This window comes from Diplotaxodon limnothrissa, linkage group LG20, assembly GCF_057381915.1.
Source record: "Diplotaxodon limnothrissa isolate DT_005_m linkage group LG20, D_limnothrissa_male_GT1.1, whole genome shotgun sequence".
In the NCBI taxonomy this organism is placed as follows: Eukaryota; Metazoa; Chordata; class Actinopteri; order Cichliformes; family Cichlidae; genus Diplotaxodon; species Diplotaxodon limnothrissa.
The window spans coordinates 8171874-8188505 of record NC_140615.1 but is presented as its reverse complement, the minus strand read 5'-3'; the positions used below and the strand labels follow the sequence as shown (position 1 = coordinate 8188505).

Sequence of the window (16632 nt, the reverse complement as noted above, 5' to 3'; positions counted from 1 at the left end):
CTTTTTTTTTTCTTTGCAGACGTTTAATCTAGTCTAAGTTCAACTCACAGTGTCTTACTTTAATGTTGACAGGTCCCTATAATGATAGAGGCTTGCTGGTGTGACTGCTTGTTGTGAGTAGAAAGACCACTGTGAATAGAGCTGCACGGACAGGTGCAAAAGTATTTCAGATGCTTAAGGGACTTTCTGAAAAGCCAAGAGCTATTATGAAAGTTGTAGGCTCTGGTCAAATAACAGAAGACACAGATTTCCTCGGGATATTTAAAGGCTTATTAAAGACTCTTACTTTGGTTGGATACACTAAATTACGTGTTAATATTTAACAAAAGACCAGAACAAAAAACGAAACGAAACACAACCCCCCCCCCCCCCCCCAAAAAAAAACAACAACAAACAAACAAAAAAAGCAACCCAGCGATGAGACAGTTAAAGGCTTTGTGTTAAGGATGTGCAGACTGAAAAATTGCTCAAGTGCAGTCATTTAATTAGCCGTTAGCACTTTTAAACTTAGATTTAAAAGTTTCACTAATATTCCAGTTTAACTGTTCCTAAACACAATAAGGAATTATTAACCCTTAACACTGAACTAATGGAAGCTATATGTTAATCTAAACTCGTGGTATGGACTCTGACCTTCGAGTGATCTGTGTCTTTCGATTAAAAAAAGGTATATAACGTTTAAGGAAAATCCCATATGGACACCAAATGCAAATTGCCTCCATTAAAATGTGTTTTGTTTTTCGCGTTTGGGGGGGGACCAGTTGCTGACCAACTTTTTTTTCCCATGGTTTTCTCTTTATCTGGGCAAAGTGGAAAATTGAAAGGTACAAGTGAAAAGGCGTGGGGCGTTACCCTGATTTTCCTCGCTCTATATTTTGTCAGACAGAAATGTGTGCCCCCTTAGCTGAACCAACTTTTTTTAAGGAAAGAAATTCATTCAATGCGAGGCTAATCCAAGTTTAAATTGTTAAATAGAAAAAAGCTGTTGGAGTCTGTTGTAAGTTGCAGATAGTCATATCACATTGGAAGCATAGGCTCATTTCACCCCAGTTAAATTGCTGAAGTTGGTAATCACACTGAAATTCTGCATAACATCGTGTGTGGCGAATGTAACTCTGAAATCAGTAAGAAATTGTCAATTTGCTGGTGTCAGCGTATAGCCCTCCAAACGCGCCATATGCCATGCTAAGTGGCACCATTCACCAATTCGTTCCTACTTTCACGGTCCATCCTCCCCTTTTCCCTGCCAGGAAGCTGAATGGCCACAACAAAATGGCAATTTACCCTCTCGAATTGCTGCATACCCCCTGCGGGGAAGGCTCTTTCCGTTTCACTTTGCGGGGCATCCCAATCCTACTAAGCGTCACGACGTGAAACTTTGACTTTCAAATGGAAAGAGAAGTGTTTGACCATCAGTGCTGTCAGCGCTGTCTCAATAGTTTGTGTCTGGCTATAAATTTGACGGGACATCAAAGAAGAGAGTAACAAAACGAGGTTGGAAAAGAGGCCAAACAGCAAAAGTACACGTAACTAAATTAAGGAATATGAAGGGAAACGTTTGATCTCTGATCCAATAATAGCCTACAAAGAAAAACGAGTGAAGATCCTTGCATGTGATCATCTTTAAGATCACCAATAAACGCACACACAAAATTTTTTATGTTCTGTAGGCATAAAATGCATCCAAATGAAATATATATCTCCCCTAAAAATGAACCATGTTCATCGATGTCAGTAAGGATAAGCGAAGACAATAAGGTTTGTATTTCTTTAATTTAGTTTGTCAATATAACTTCACTATGAAGGCTATGCCTGCCAGCTATCAGTTTTACTCACGTTTACTGAATACCCGAACACCTATGGAAAAATCAAGCTGCTGGTATTCATTTAGCTCTTACTTTTAACTTACCACCCACCTGAACCATGCTGCTGAATAATCGAGAGTTAGTGGTTTAATTCACACCTGGACAGCCCGTCTCAGAGATGTCTGATAGGTTTTTGAATGCATTGGGCCTATTTTTAAAATTAAATTGAAATAAAAGTATGTTCACAAAATGACGGTCAGTCACAGACTGGAAGTTATTCATAGTCGATGTAAAGCGGTGGTAAGTGTATAAATTCACAAGCTCAATTTGCCCAGAAGCCTGTATTCACTATCCAATTTTTGACAGTTCTTCACTGTAACATGTACAATTCTTTTCATAGTGCAATACAAAACTGCATATTTTTCGCCAGAGTTTGGCTTTGCACTGGCAACGTTGAAGTACAGTATGGTTGAACCAATGGCCTGCTTGTAGGCACACTGTGAAGTGATGCCACCAAGTGGTCACATTTGTGTTACAGCAACCAAAAAAGAAAATAGGAAAACATCTTATTTCATGTTCTTTTAATCACTGATTTTTACACAGCTGTTCATGAAAATATCAGAATTAGTACAGAATTCATTCATGTGTATATTTACTTCATGCTTCAAAGTGATGGAAATGCATATAACTTTAAAAGATTTTGAAAACTATACATCCATTCTTTAACATGATATACATAAACAGAAACCATAACCCCCAAATAGTTAATTTAATCTTGTGCCAGAATCCTACATAGCTGACTACAGATATGAGTTATGTGAAAGCTCTTTAGAATATAAAGCACATTTCTAAAAATAAAATTGTTTGCTTTAAGTAACTCAAGCATGATTTACATATATTTCAAAGAGGATTTGACATTAGAGCATTGAACTAAAAAAGATCCATCTATGACGTCTCTATCTGAAGTGATTGATACATTTCCTGAAGTGAGCTACTGGCTAATTGTTTTGGTATAATTTTGAATGAGACCTTGGAAGTACTGCTGTGTGTTTTTGTGGGGTTGAAAAAGAATGATGAAACATTTTGGGAGGAAATACCAAAACAGAAAAGAGTACAGGCTGGAAAGTACAGCCAGGGCACTAAGAAGCTGTATGTACTTCCCACGGTAAAGCATGCACTCTGTGGCGAAGATGATCCAAGTGAGGATCAGCAGGAGGAGGCAGAAGGTTATTGCTTTGGCCTCATTGTAGTTTTTAGGAAGGTTTTTGCCCATGTATGAGAAAATAAAGCAAAGAGTGCATATTGATGACAGTAAAATCACAGAAGCTGTAGATGCTTGTAGACTGATGTCACAGCTGAGTATGATTTTGTCAGGGTACCAGGATGTTTCATTATAGGGGCTTGGAGGTTTACAAGAATAGCCAATAACGAGGAAGATTGCTTGAATGACAAATGCAACAACAATGACCAGCCACTGTCCGTTATATTTTACCCACCAACTGTGGAGCTTGGGGATCTTGGCTGCTATTTTAAAAATGCAAACAATCTGAAAAGAGCGCACAACAAAACATGCTAGACAAATAGTGTAGAATAAGAGAAATGGTAAGTATCTCAAAGTACAAAGAGGGACTGTCGGCTTACCAAAATGAAAGAATACACTAAGATTACTCAGACTTAGACAGCCTAAAATTAAGAAGCACATTGGTCCACCAGCAGATCTGACGACAGGTGTGTTGTAGTTGACTGAAAAGAGAACAGACATGGCTAACGTCATGCCCACAAATGCACAGGCCGCTACGAAGACCAATGTAGCCACAATATCTGTGGCTGATATGTACTCCACAGCCCGCAGATTACATGATGTACTTCCCTCTTCAGACCATTCGATGTCCTTACACTTGAGGCAGGTGTATGGACTCTCTGTTTTACAAGAGACAATAAACCATATTAATAGATTTATATTTGAAAATGTTCAGTTTTTGATCAAATTTGTTTGCATTATTCATAGCTTCATTACACCCAAAATAACTGTAATAACTGAAAAAACTGCATCAATACTATTGAGGAGACAGTGGTCCATTTAGTTTTTAAGGATCAAGGTGAATCTTTAAAACCACGTGAAATAAAAGTATAGTTATCTTTATGGGAAGAAACAAAGTACTAAAAACATTGTTACGGCACTTCTGTAGAATTTAGATATCTGTACTTTACTCTTTACTTTAGTATTCATTTTTCTAACAGCTTTTTACTCCCTACATTTTAACACAATTGTCTGTGCTATTCATTAGATTTTCAGAACAGGCTTGTTACTTCGGATTTTATGCATTTAAGGTAAGTTTCTCCCCCCAACATTGAGTGCCTTCCAACTGATTTGAGCTTAAATGGAGCTTATTGAAATAACAGAAGAAAGAGGCAAAAAACACATAATATATAATTTATGTATACTGTTTTGTATGATTTATATCATTATACTCAGGGGTTAAAGTAGGACAGAATGATGCATTCTTTATTTGTTTTTTGGTCCAGATGTCTGTAAGTTGTGGTCGCAGTTAGTGCTATATGATAGTACAAATTCAGGTATCAATCCAATACCACATAAGTACCGGACCGGTATTGCTGATTCCAATACTGATACTGATACTTACAGCGTATTTAGGGGGGGAGAACAACGTCATGATTTACTTATTTTCCACAACAATGAGTTAACATAAGAAAGCAGTTTTTTAGAGATCTGAAATGTAAATGTGCTTGTCTTTAAAGCTTTTTGAGTCAACTTCTGTTGATTAAATGTACTATATTGATGAGACCCTACAACAGATTTTAGTGTTTCCCAACCTGCCACACTTTAATTCCTGACTGTGCTCTTTCTTCTTAGGTGTGAAAAAGTTAGTATTTCCATTTACTAAATAAAAAAATATATTATATTAATACTTTTTATTAATACTTGTGCCTTTTCACTTTTATGTGAGCAAAAGAAGTTAAATCAGTACTTTGTTTTTTTAATCAAAGTTTTTTTTTAACACATACTGTATATCTAAACTTGTACTTAAAGAAAGTATGTACTTTTGCCATGATGAACCTGTATATTTAGTCACGTTGCAAACCATTACCCGTAATGTTGACGTAAGTTCCATTTGCACAGATTTCACAGTCGAAGCAGCATTCATAGATTCCATTTCGCTTTTTTATATATCCTGCAGGACATTCTGGGGAACATAAGGAAGTAGGTACCTGTACAAGACATATATTTAGCACATAAAATAAGTAAAAAAAAAAAAAAAAAGCATTTCTGAAGGGTAGCAACAGATTGGGGAGAAAAACCAACACAAAAAAGATGCTTTATATACAACAACAAATGCCAAAAAACCCCTGAAAAAAATAAAATAAAAACAAAGGATCTTTGATAGTGTGTTTTGACTTTGGTTGGTGCTGTTAAATCATCTTGAGACAAACAAACAAACAAACATTTTTCATATATTATGTTTAACTAAATGTTGTATTAATAACAACAACAACAATAAAAACTTACTTCTCCATTGGTGTGCCATTCAATTTTGCTATCATCCACGAAGAAATGCACTTCTGAATTAAACTGATAAAATCCAATCTCCTGTGCATCACCACTGTTATTCCAGAAAACTACTGAATAGGATCCTTGCTTTAGATTTCCGTTGTCATCAAACTGAATACTATTATTTACAAGTGTAAAATTTGACTTCCTCAGCTCTGCTAGAACCTGATGTGTGCAGAAAAAATTACACAACCATTAATTCTTTGTATTTAAAAGAAAAAAAAATCATATATTGATGATATAGATAGTAGACCTAAACTTTTTCACAATATGAAGTGACAAGTTCTACAACTATTGAAAAAGAGTTTGGTTTCAGAATTACAACAATACGTCATCTCAGTTTCAAACCACTTGCAGGCTATTGTTAAAAGATGGAATTCAACACAGTAGAAGGCAATTCCCTGTTCTAACTGCTTAGAAGCATAGAGAGTACTTTCTGTCAGTAATGACTTGGTAATATTTAGGTAATTTGGTAACAAGAAAGTAATAATATAGAAGTATCAAGTTATTATCAGTATCATAAAGTTCATTAGCAAATCATTATCCAAGAAACCAGTTGGTAGAAGTATATAGTTTATTATAGCATATAATATGATACAATGTATTAATATGGTGGTAGTAATATGATAACCTGTGCATTTAAATAAAAAAAAGAAAAGAAACACTTGTTGTAGTAAACTCGTAAAATATAATAAGGTAATATTGGTCAGTGCTTCAAGACTCTGGGACATATTTATCCTATTATAATGGTAAAACTAATCCTACATTGGTCCTCAGTATTTTTATTTGTTTCAAGATGAAAATGCAAAGACTGTGTTTTAATGTTGTGGCCTATTACCTGGAAGCATGTGGTATTAACCAGAAATCAGGGATGCAAAATGCAAGACCGCCAGTTTCTAACTACTTATTGACATATTAGAAAAAAAAAACCTCCAGGAAGTGTCATGACTACCTGGAAACATGTGCAGTAGTTTCTACATTATAACCTGGATTCAGGAGTGCAAAAAAACCCTGGTTGTTAAAGTGTGTTTAACTGGAAAATGAAGCATATATAATCAAAGGAGCTTGCAAAGAAAAGTGTCTGGACTTCTTTAAGTTGCTTGAAGACGTTTCACCTCTCATCCGAGAAGCTTCTTCAGTTCTAAGGTCAAATGGTGGGGAATCCCAGATTTAAACCTAGTGGGAGTGTCCCCCGACAGAGGGACAAAAGGACCCCCTGATGATCCTCTAATCGCCTGAGCCAGTTTCACACCTCTGCTCAGGCGATTAGAGGATCATCAGGGGGGTCCTTTTGTCCAATAACTTGTACTGTATTATAGTACATTATTACCACATTTACATAACATTATTAGACAGTTCTCAGGATGATTAAAAAAAGGCTTGTATACTTACAATGTAGGGGTACACTGTGATATTGCTATCACATTTGTCAGCTCCACATCGTAAGGTATTGTGTAAGGCATGAGCAATGGCATATATGGCAGAGTAAATTGCAAAAGAGTATGATGGGTCTGCAGCAAAGATATCCTCAGGATTCATGCAACTACAGTTACATTTCTGATTGCAAAATGTGTCTTGCTCTGCATATTTACAATGAAGTTGGGCTTTGGAAGAATGCAAAAAATCACTAAAACCAGGTATTGTCACTACTGGCTCAGCTACTCCAAGTACGGTTCCAATGTTTTTGATTCCTTTCATTTTGGGGAGTTTTTTGTTCAAGGCCCATGCATCCCCTGCTATCCACACCTTATTTGTCACATTCAGTAGCATTGCTGACTCAATGAGAGGTTCAACATTGTTTTCTAGAGCAAAAACAATAATGACATTTATCTGTTTTGCCTCCATCTGTTTGAACGTTTGAGTGTAATTGGTGCTGTCACTCAGGCCTTTGGAATATGGTAGGCAGATCTCAGTATCCTTTATCCTCTGAGTGAACAAATACAGACCATCATTACCATAATCATCATCACTGTTAAGGAAAGCAACCCAGCGCCAGTTGAATTTTTGCAAAATTCTTACAATCACATCTATCATATTTAAATTGGAAGGCAATGTACGCAGGAACGATGGATATTTTGCCTTATTTGAGAACACAGAAGTAGAAGTTGCATAATTAACCTGTTAAATAGAAAATAATAGAGAATTTGATCATTTTCAGGTACAATAAATAATGACAAAAAGAAGTCATAATCTTTCTATAAAACTGTTTTTGTCATATTATTTGTTAACAACTTACCATAGGAACAAGATTTACCATGAATAGCGGGGCTACGGTCAGGGATTGAGTGCTTGTGAAAGGACCGACCACAGCTATTACTTTAGACAGAACACTTTGTTTGTCACTCCAAGGTTGTATTGAACCATTAGCTGAGATTAATTTCAAAACACCTGGAAAATTCTGCGTATCTGAGCAGTGGTTAAATATGTCATAGCCAAGAGATACATTTGGCAGTAAATTGGTAGAGTTATTAACTTGCTCTACAGAAAATCTTATCATCTGAAATCTCCGATAATTTGAGAATGTGAGTGGTTTACTGAGGACAAGAAGACAAGAGAACAGGATTAACCATAAAAATCTGAAATATTGCTTAAAAGCTTCGTATTTCTGTAGTTTTGTTATTATTACATAAATTCAATTGAACAAGGACACAGATCAGATTAAATTCTATACTACGTAGTTGGACTTTGTAAAGGCATCCAACTAGATTTATCATAAAACTTACGTGGTGCAGTCGAGAGCTTCTGGTCTTTCATGATACACAGAGCCAATGTCGTCATGAATGTGAAAAAGTCCACCTATCAAATAATCCCCTTCCAGCTGAAACTCTGACGCTGGGACAGTATGTTGAGTGCAGACATGTAGAAATGCTCCTAGCAGACAGAAAGATTCTAAAAAATGTTTCATTGCTGAAGCTCTTTCTTAGTGTTCTGTTGTGCACTCTACCAAAATGTGCCTCTGCCTTTAGTGAGTTATAATACAGTGATGACTGTCCCCTCCCGTCATCATTTACATGCACATGGTGATGCTATAAATGGTTGAATGAACTTTCACAAATCAGTATGCAAAAGCATCCAAGCTGCTGTTTGTGCACAAAGTTGAACAACCATCACAAGCAAATTAGTGTAATGCTTCTATCTGGAATAACTCAATTAATCATTTCCTTCCTTTAGACATTATAACACATTTACTTTAGATTTTATTTGACTCCGTGACAGATATGAGGTCTTTAAAATATCTTTGTCTTCTTTGGGCGCAACCAAAGCTAGAATTCTGAAATGCTGGCATAAATACTGGCATAAAACGTTTGGGCCTTGATTTAAAAGCCCTTTGGCTGGTTTTATGTTTTTAAATCATGTTACACTATCACAAAATCATTACATCCACCGTCAAACTATTTATTCGTATTTGTAGATATTTATTAAAATGACTGAAGCACACTAATGCTAACTACAAGCTGCTCTTTCCACTGCAGAAAATGTGCCAAAATGCATTTGTCCTTTGGAAGAAATGTGTACTTCAACTAAGATTGCACTAGGTCAGAGCAACAAAAGACAGAAAAACAACAACTCACCCCTTGATCATTACCAAACAGTAAGTGACCACATCCTCTTACAAATGATCCCTGTATAATTTAACATGTAACCACACAGGCCATTCAAAATTTGCAATCACTCAGCAGATGTAAGTGGTGAATGACAAGAACCCTAACCCAAATTTGAAGGTAACTCCCTGTTTGAAGGGCAGAACTTTCTGGTTCATATTAAGAGATAGGTCTCATCTGGTGAGACTGTGGGCTGATAAACAAAAAATGTGTTTCAACTATAACTCTGCATTAAGACCAAATGCAACAAAATATTACAGATAAACTTGCTTTAACTAGCAATAGTCAGTAGTTTGAAACACTTTCATATAGAATCAGTTATATGCTAATGGTTAAAGTCATTAGGCATAATAACAGTCATCTGTTTGTTTGTACTTTAATCCCAAAACATTTTCTTTACTTTATAATTAAAAGTGCATCTATTGCAGTTACGTTAGGTTTTGTATTATTATTATTATTATTATTATTATTATTATTATTATTATTATTATTATTATTAGTATTATTATTATTATTATTATTATTATTATTATTATCACAGTTTCCTTCACCAAAACATTGCTTTGGTGAAGGAGACCCTGTCTTTAATGATAAAACATAGGTATGATGCTGTATATGCTGAGTCTGAAGGTGTGCCCATGAATATAAAAATCCCTCCATGGTACACAAATGCCTATGACTTTTTTTACTCTCCACCTTTGGCGAATTATACACACACGTGTAAAATGCCATTAGTTGGAAGGAAGATATCCTTCACAGCCACTGTATTCAAATATGGTGGAGGAACATCGGAACATACAGCAAACCCACTCCTATGTATTTTTAAAAGATACATTTTATGTTTATGAGAATGCATCAGTTTGTTGGAAGACGTAATTACACACTATATCTATGAATACATTATGCTTTTTTTCCTAATAAATAATGCCAAAAAATGACCTTTAATGTAAAGCCTTGTTGTTAAAGCATCCAGTGCTTCTATCAGTGCACTGTGACATCATGACATCAAGAACACTGGACATTTAAACCTGTTTCCTTCTGACATGCAACATTGTCAATAAACAGTTTGCCAGAATATGATATTAGAGGTGAGATAACATAAAATTACATTATTACTTCTAAATAATAGAATTGAAATTTAAGGATGCTTGAGTACCCTTAAAAAGTGTCTAAACAAGCAGCAGAGCAGTGCTTTTGTATAAATGCTAGGTAAGTTTGCTAGAACGGGCGATTAATGATGGAAACCCCACAATTTATCATGAAAAGAGGCATTTTAGAAATCCACATTGTAATAAAGATGCAGCTACAGGTACTTGGACTAAATTCAGAACAATGAATGATAGTATACAAGGATGTTTTTAGTGAGATGTTGTATTACTATACTATACTCTAGGGCACAGGTGTCGAACTCCAGGCCTTGAGGGCCGGTGTCCTGGATCCAACACAGCTGATTTAAATGGCTAAATTACCCCCTCAATGTGCCTTGCAGTTCTACAGAAGTCTGGTAATGAACTAATCATTTGATTCAGGTGTGTTGACCCAGGATGTTATCTAAAACCTGTAGGACACCGGCCCTCGTGGCCTGGAGTTCGACACCCCTGCTCTAGGGGGTACAGAACATCACTGAAAAATGTAAATAAACATCTCATGTCTTATCTACATGATCACTGATTTGTCTGTACCTTGCTTAAACAAGTTGCCTGTTGGGAAAACAAAGAGAGCACAATAACAAAGGGAAAATTACAAAACAACATTTTGCAGTTGGACAGAATTGGCTTCCAAACTTGATGTGTTGATAAATAAATTAAGTCTGGAGAATTCACGACTTGTCTAGTAATGGTTAAACTTTATTGGGTTTTGCTTATTAATTAAGCGCAATATGAGTGAAAAGCACTAGTACTGCTACTACTACAGAAAAACCTAAGAAAACCTATCCATTCAAGAAAAGTTTACATTTTATACAGTACACATAATTGCTTTCTTGTGAATAAGATGAGAGAATTGATACCACTCTCCTACGGCTTTGTTGAGAACAAGGTTCTATTCAGAACCAATTGATCGTAAAGCCTAGGAACAAGGTAAAAAACCAGATTATCTTGGTCCAAAGGAAAATATATATTTATGTAATTACATTGTAAACAGGTATTAATTAATTAATTGTCTTATCTCATTTAGAGATAATTTCATTTAGAGCAACATAAGTGTAAGTAAGACTGGTAACTTTTGAGAGAACATCTTCTCATTCATTTTCATCTAACTCTTGTCACAAAAATCCATAAGCATATTTACCAAAAGAGAACTCCTGATCTAAATAAGAAAATTACTTAAAAGCAACATTTTAGCAGAAGGTCCTGAGTACATTAGTTTTTCTGCCTGTGGAGACACAAAATTATTAGAGGCAGCTATTGGCTAATTGTTTTGGTATAATTTTGAATGAGACTTTGGAAGTACTTAGGTGTGTTTCGGTGTGGCTGAAAAATTATGATGTAACATTTTGGGAGGAAGTACCACAACAGAAAGCAGTAGAGGCTGGAGAGTACAGCCAGAGCATTAAACATTAGGATGAATTTCCCACGGTAAAGCATATATTGTGTGACAAAAACAATCCAGGTTAAGATCAGCAGGAGGAGACAAAAAGTTATTGCTTTGGCCTCATTGTAATTTTTTGGTAGGTCTTTTCCCATGTAGGAGAAAGCAAAGCAAAGAGAGCACAACAATAAAGGTAAAATCACAGAGCAAGATATTGCTTTAGGATTAATTTCACAATCAAGTAGGATTTTGTCTGGGTACCAAACTTTGTTTTGGTAGGGTTTGGGTGCAGCATATGAATAGCTAATAAGAAGCAAGAAAGCCTCAGTGATAAATGCCACAGTGATGACTAGGTGCTGTCCATGATATTTCATCCACCAACTGTGGAGTTTGGGTATCTGGGCTGCTATTTTGAAAATACAAACAATTTGAAAAGAGCGCACAACAAAACATGCTAAACAAATAGTGTAGAATAAGAGAAATGGCAAGTATCTTAATACACAGAAAGCAACTGTTGACTTGCCAAAGTAAAAAAATACACTAAGACTAGACAGACTGAGACAGCCTAAAATTAGGAAGCACATTGGTCCCCCAGCAGATTTGACAACAGGTGTGTTATAGTTAACAACAAAGAGAACAGACATGGATAATGTCATGCCCACTAAGGCCCAGGCACCGACCATGATCAGTATAGCCCAGTTGTCTGTAAATGGCATATACTCCACTACACGCAGATCACATGAAATACTTCCTTTTTTAGACCATTGTGTGTCTTTGCAGTTGATGCAGTTGTAGCGATCTTCTGTTTAGACAACAAAAGGACAGACCATCATTAAACTGATTTTTGAAAAAGAAAATGCTGCAGGTAACTTATGATACATGAAACTCTTAAAATAATTTACCTGTGATGTTGATATAGGTTCCATTTGGACATATTTCACAGTTAAAACAGCATTTGTGGATTCCAGTTTGCTTTTGTACATATCCAACAGGACATTCTGCTGAACATAATGAAGTAGGTACCTGTTCAAGGATATTATTTTGTAAAATATACAGACAACAGGAAAAGGACTGCAGCCACAGTTTTTAAAATTTAGGGCCGCTCACTAAATACTAACAACCACCATCTGTTTATTTACTCGATAGTATGTTTTGCCCTGAATAACTACACTAGTGTGTCTTTATGTAAAAATGTATCATTTGAAAGGAAAAAAGATACAAAAAACGATGATTTGATTACTTTATACTGTCTAAAGTGTTGATATACTGTATGAAAAGATTCAAAAACACAACTTACATCTCCATCTGTGTACCATTTAATCATGGTGTTGTTGATGAAGAATTGAAGAGATGGATAAAAGCTGTAAAAGCCAATCTCCTGTGCATCTCCAGTCTGATTCCAGAAAACTACTGAGTATGATCCAGACTTGAAATCTCCATTCTCATCAAATTGAATATTCTGGTTTAAAAGTGTAAAGTTTGACTTCTGCAACTCTTCTAAAACCTGTTGTAGGCATAAAGAGGTAACTGTAACAGGATATTCACACTTATTACTTAGGCTGTTGAAATATCCCAGAGAAAGGAGAAACTGCAGAATGGTGAAACCTTTTACAGAAAGGGTACATTTTAAGGATTTTGAGGACACAAGAAGTAGGAGGTAATGGCTGGATGGATGCATTTTAAGAGAGACGTAAGGTTTGATACTATGCCTATGCCCTCCACTTGATCAGGTACTCTGCTGGAATAATAATCTAGCCAAAGGAGTCCAGACTTTAACATGATTGGTGCAGTATGGGGTGATCTTGACAGAGAATAGAACAAAATGCAGCTGCAATGTCCTTCAAGAAGCCTGGAGAACTATTTCTGATGTTACTTCTGATACTGACGTTTAAGCTCAATAAACTTAGAGATAGAGAGGGTGGCATCTTATTCTAGTTTACCCACCTTATATACCTTGCTCTATGCAGTGTGTGATCACAAAAAAGATAGGAAGGATCAGTATTTTAAAATGTTTAGACACACATAGAGGTTACAGTTGTCAGTAAGATGAAACACATAATCTCTTGAGTACTGTTTGCACACTTACCATATATGGGAACAGGGTAATCTTATCACTGCATTTACCATCTCCACATTGCAAGGCATTGTGTAAACCGTGAGCAATGGCATACACAGCTGAATAAACAGTAAATGAATAAGACGCATCTGCTGAAATGATATCCTCTGGTGTCACGTAGCTGCAATTGCAAGCCTGATTACAAAACCCAGTTTGTGCTTCATTTTTAAAAAACGTCTGTCTTTTGGTAGAGTAGATAAAATTATTGAAGCCAGGTACTGTCTCTACTGGCTGAGACACACCTAGTACAGTTCCAATGTTTCTGATTCCTTTCATCTTGGAAAGCCTTTTGTTAATGGACCAGGTGTCACATGCTATCCACACTTTATTTCTGAAATTCACTTGTACTGCTGTCTCAACAAGAGCTTCTGAAGTCGCTTCTGGAGCAAAAACAATGACAACATGTATTTTTTGTGCTTCTATCTGTTCGAATATTTGGGAGTAGTTTGTATTGTCATTGAGAGCATTCGTATAAGCTAGGCAGATGTCAGTACCGTCGATCTTCTTTATAAAAAGATCTAGGCCATCACGACCATAATCATTGTCACTGTTTAGGAAAGCAACCCAGCGCCAATTGAAGTGCACTATGATCTTAACAATGACTTCAATCATCCCGTCATTGGAGTGCACTGTCCGTAGGAAGGAAGGAAATTTTATTTTATTTGATAGGCGAGAGCTGCCAACTCCATAACTGACCTGTCGAGAGAGTAATGGAGACATTTTTACTATTTCTCGTCATATATTCACAACTTTAGGTGAACTTCATTTTAGTTTATAATTCTAACTTACCATAGGAATGAGATCTGTCATGAAGAGCGGGGCTATAGTCAGGGCATCTGTGCTTGTAAAAGGGCCAACCACTGCCATCACTCTGGAAAAATTCTTGAGTGGTTCAAACCAAGGTTGAATCAGGCCATTTACTGAGATAAGATTTAAAATTCCTGGGAAGTTCTTTGTATCTGAGCAGTGGTCAAATATTTCATACCCAAGGGACACATTTGGCAGTATGTAGGTAGAGTTATTAATTTGTTCCAGAGCAAATCTCATCATCTGAAACCTCCGATAGTCTGAGAGACTGAATGGTTGACTGTTGACAGAGAAAGAGAGTAAAAGCTTTTAAATGAAACATAAAAATTGTTCACAGCTGACTTAATGTAGTTATCTTAATGTAGTTACATGTAAATGTGCTACTAAGTTACACTCAGTGACTTAGTTTAGGTGAAGTTATATAATGTAAGGTGTGTCATTTGGTACTTTTAGAGTTCCACATATCAAGATTTGGTTAGAAAGCTTACCTGGAACAGTCAATGGCCTGTGGTTTTGTTTGATAAATACCGCCATGGGCATAATGAATATTAAAAAGTCCACCAATCAAATGATCTCCATCCAGATGGAAGTCTGTGGCTGACATTGTGCATTTAGTCAAAGTATGTAAAAAAGTTCCCAGCAGATACAGAGAAGTAAGAAAATGCCTCATAGTTACCATTTGCCAGTCTGATCTGGCATCTAATGAGATTACACTGTGCTTATAAGAAGCAATGCACTACTTGTATGAGCAAGTTACCACTATTTATTTCCATGAGCTTAATGATGCATGGCTGTTGATATCGTACATACGTACTTGTTAATGGTTGGAAGACAATTCACAAATTAGTATGCAAAACACATTCAAGTTGCTAAGTGCCTTTGATGACTGGATAGTAACTGAAATGCCCCCAGCTGTGGATAAATGAGGCATTCTTTTAACTTGCACTTGATTATATGTTACCAAAAATGATTTATTAAAAAAATGTATCCAATGCAGAAACCCATTGTCATAATGCCTGAAAACTGCATGATAAAACTTAAGCCAAGAATCCTTGGAGAAGCTTGATAAATACTGGCAGCACACTGGTTAGAATAAATTTTCAAAAGAATGTAATAATACCACTGTCTTTAACAATCCCTAATGGCTCATACTACATGTAAATATGTTCATAGTTGTAAAAGTTTTTTGATTAGGGGTTTGCAAGAAAGTGGCAAAATATACTTTTTGTTAGAGACTGATAAAGCATTATATATATTATTGCTTTCTCTTATGATACAATTATTATTTTATATTATATACAGTTATTTATTATTACACTTTTTTCAGCTAAACCATAAAGGCACTGTAAATTTACTTGCAGATCTCTAAAAGAGAGCAGCATAGGAAAAGTGACAGTTAGTAAGACAAAGTAAATCAGAGAACTAATTAAGTGAATAGACACATTATTACAACCTTTCAACAGTCTTAAGTGATGAGTTTTCTTTAATGTAGGTTTTGCTTAAGGGAAAACCCATGTATGACGGTATACAAGTACTGATTTGGCTGGAAAATAATATGGGGTTACAAGCATATGCATACATGCAAACTGTATTAATAATTCGAGGATGTATCTTTGGGTTATGCCTAAATGATACATCCTGTTGCATAAACATCCTGTTTTGCATGACCTAACCTTTGACCAAACAGGACATTGGTGAGATCATTTGCACAAACTACACTGTGAATAACAATGACAAGTGGCCAGGCATAAGCTACAGTTTCAACATAGTATTCATCATAAAACTGATTATTTTTAGAAAATATATATCCTAATATCATGTGTGTTCTTCTCGTGTTTTGTGTACAGGTATTTTTATGCCCCTATGGGTCACCTGCAATTCAATTCAATTTGATGAAAAATGTAAATGTTATCTGTATCAAATATTTCTTTAAAATATGCATAAAGAAAATAATTTTATATGGAGTCCTGCGCACATGTGGTCAGATTTGTATGACAACAGTAACCAAATAGCTGAGCAGAAAATGAAGCCCGCTACACAACTGAGTTTAATTGAATGAAATTTACTGTTATTAAACTGCAGTACATTTTGATGTTAAAATGTTTAAGACAATAAAATTAAAAATATCACTGAATTTTATTAGCCTTTTAATTAATATATAATCTTGTAAGATTTCAAAGTGTTTGTATATTTAAGAACATG

General features: G+C 35.7%; 2 protein-coding genes across 2 annotated transcripts; both read right to left on the bottom strand.

Annotated features, from left to right (window-relative positions):
• Window positions 1–2796: 2796 nt before the first annotated feature.
• On the bottom strand, window positions 2797–8380 carry tas1r2.2 (taste receptor, type 1, member 2, tandem duplicate 2). Its single transcript, XM_085344988.1, has 7 exons — window positions 8365–8380; window positions 8100–8247; window positions 7613–7910; window positions 6769–7494; window positions 5335–5541; window positions 4916–5036; window positions 2797–3725 (listed from the first exon to the last, which is right to left on the bottom strand). The coding sequence occupies exons 1-7, from the start codon at window positions 8378–8380 to the stop codon at window positions 2797–2799; spliced, it is 2445 nt and encodes an 814-aa protein (XP_085201114.1).
• Window positions 8381–11380: 3000 nt separating this feature from the next.
• Window positions 11381–15100, bottom strand: LOC146610464 (taste receptor type 1 member 2-like). Its single transcript, XM_085344761.1, has 6 exons — window positions 14919–15100; window positions 14413–14710; window positions 13594–14319; window positions 12805–13011; window positions 12410–12530; window positions 11381–12309 (listed from the first exon to the last, which is right to left on the bottom strand). The coding sequence occupies exons 1-6, from the start codon at window positions 15098–15100 to the stop codon at window positions 11381–11383; spliced, it is 2463 nt and encodes an 820-aa protein (XP_085200887.1).
• Between the last annotated feature and the right edge of the window lie 1532 nt (window positions 15101–16632).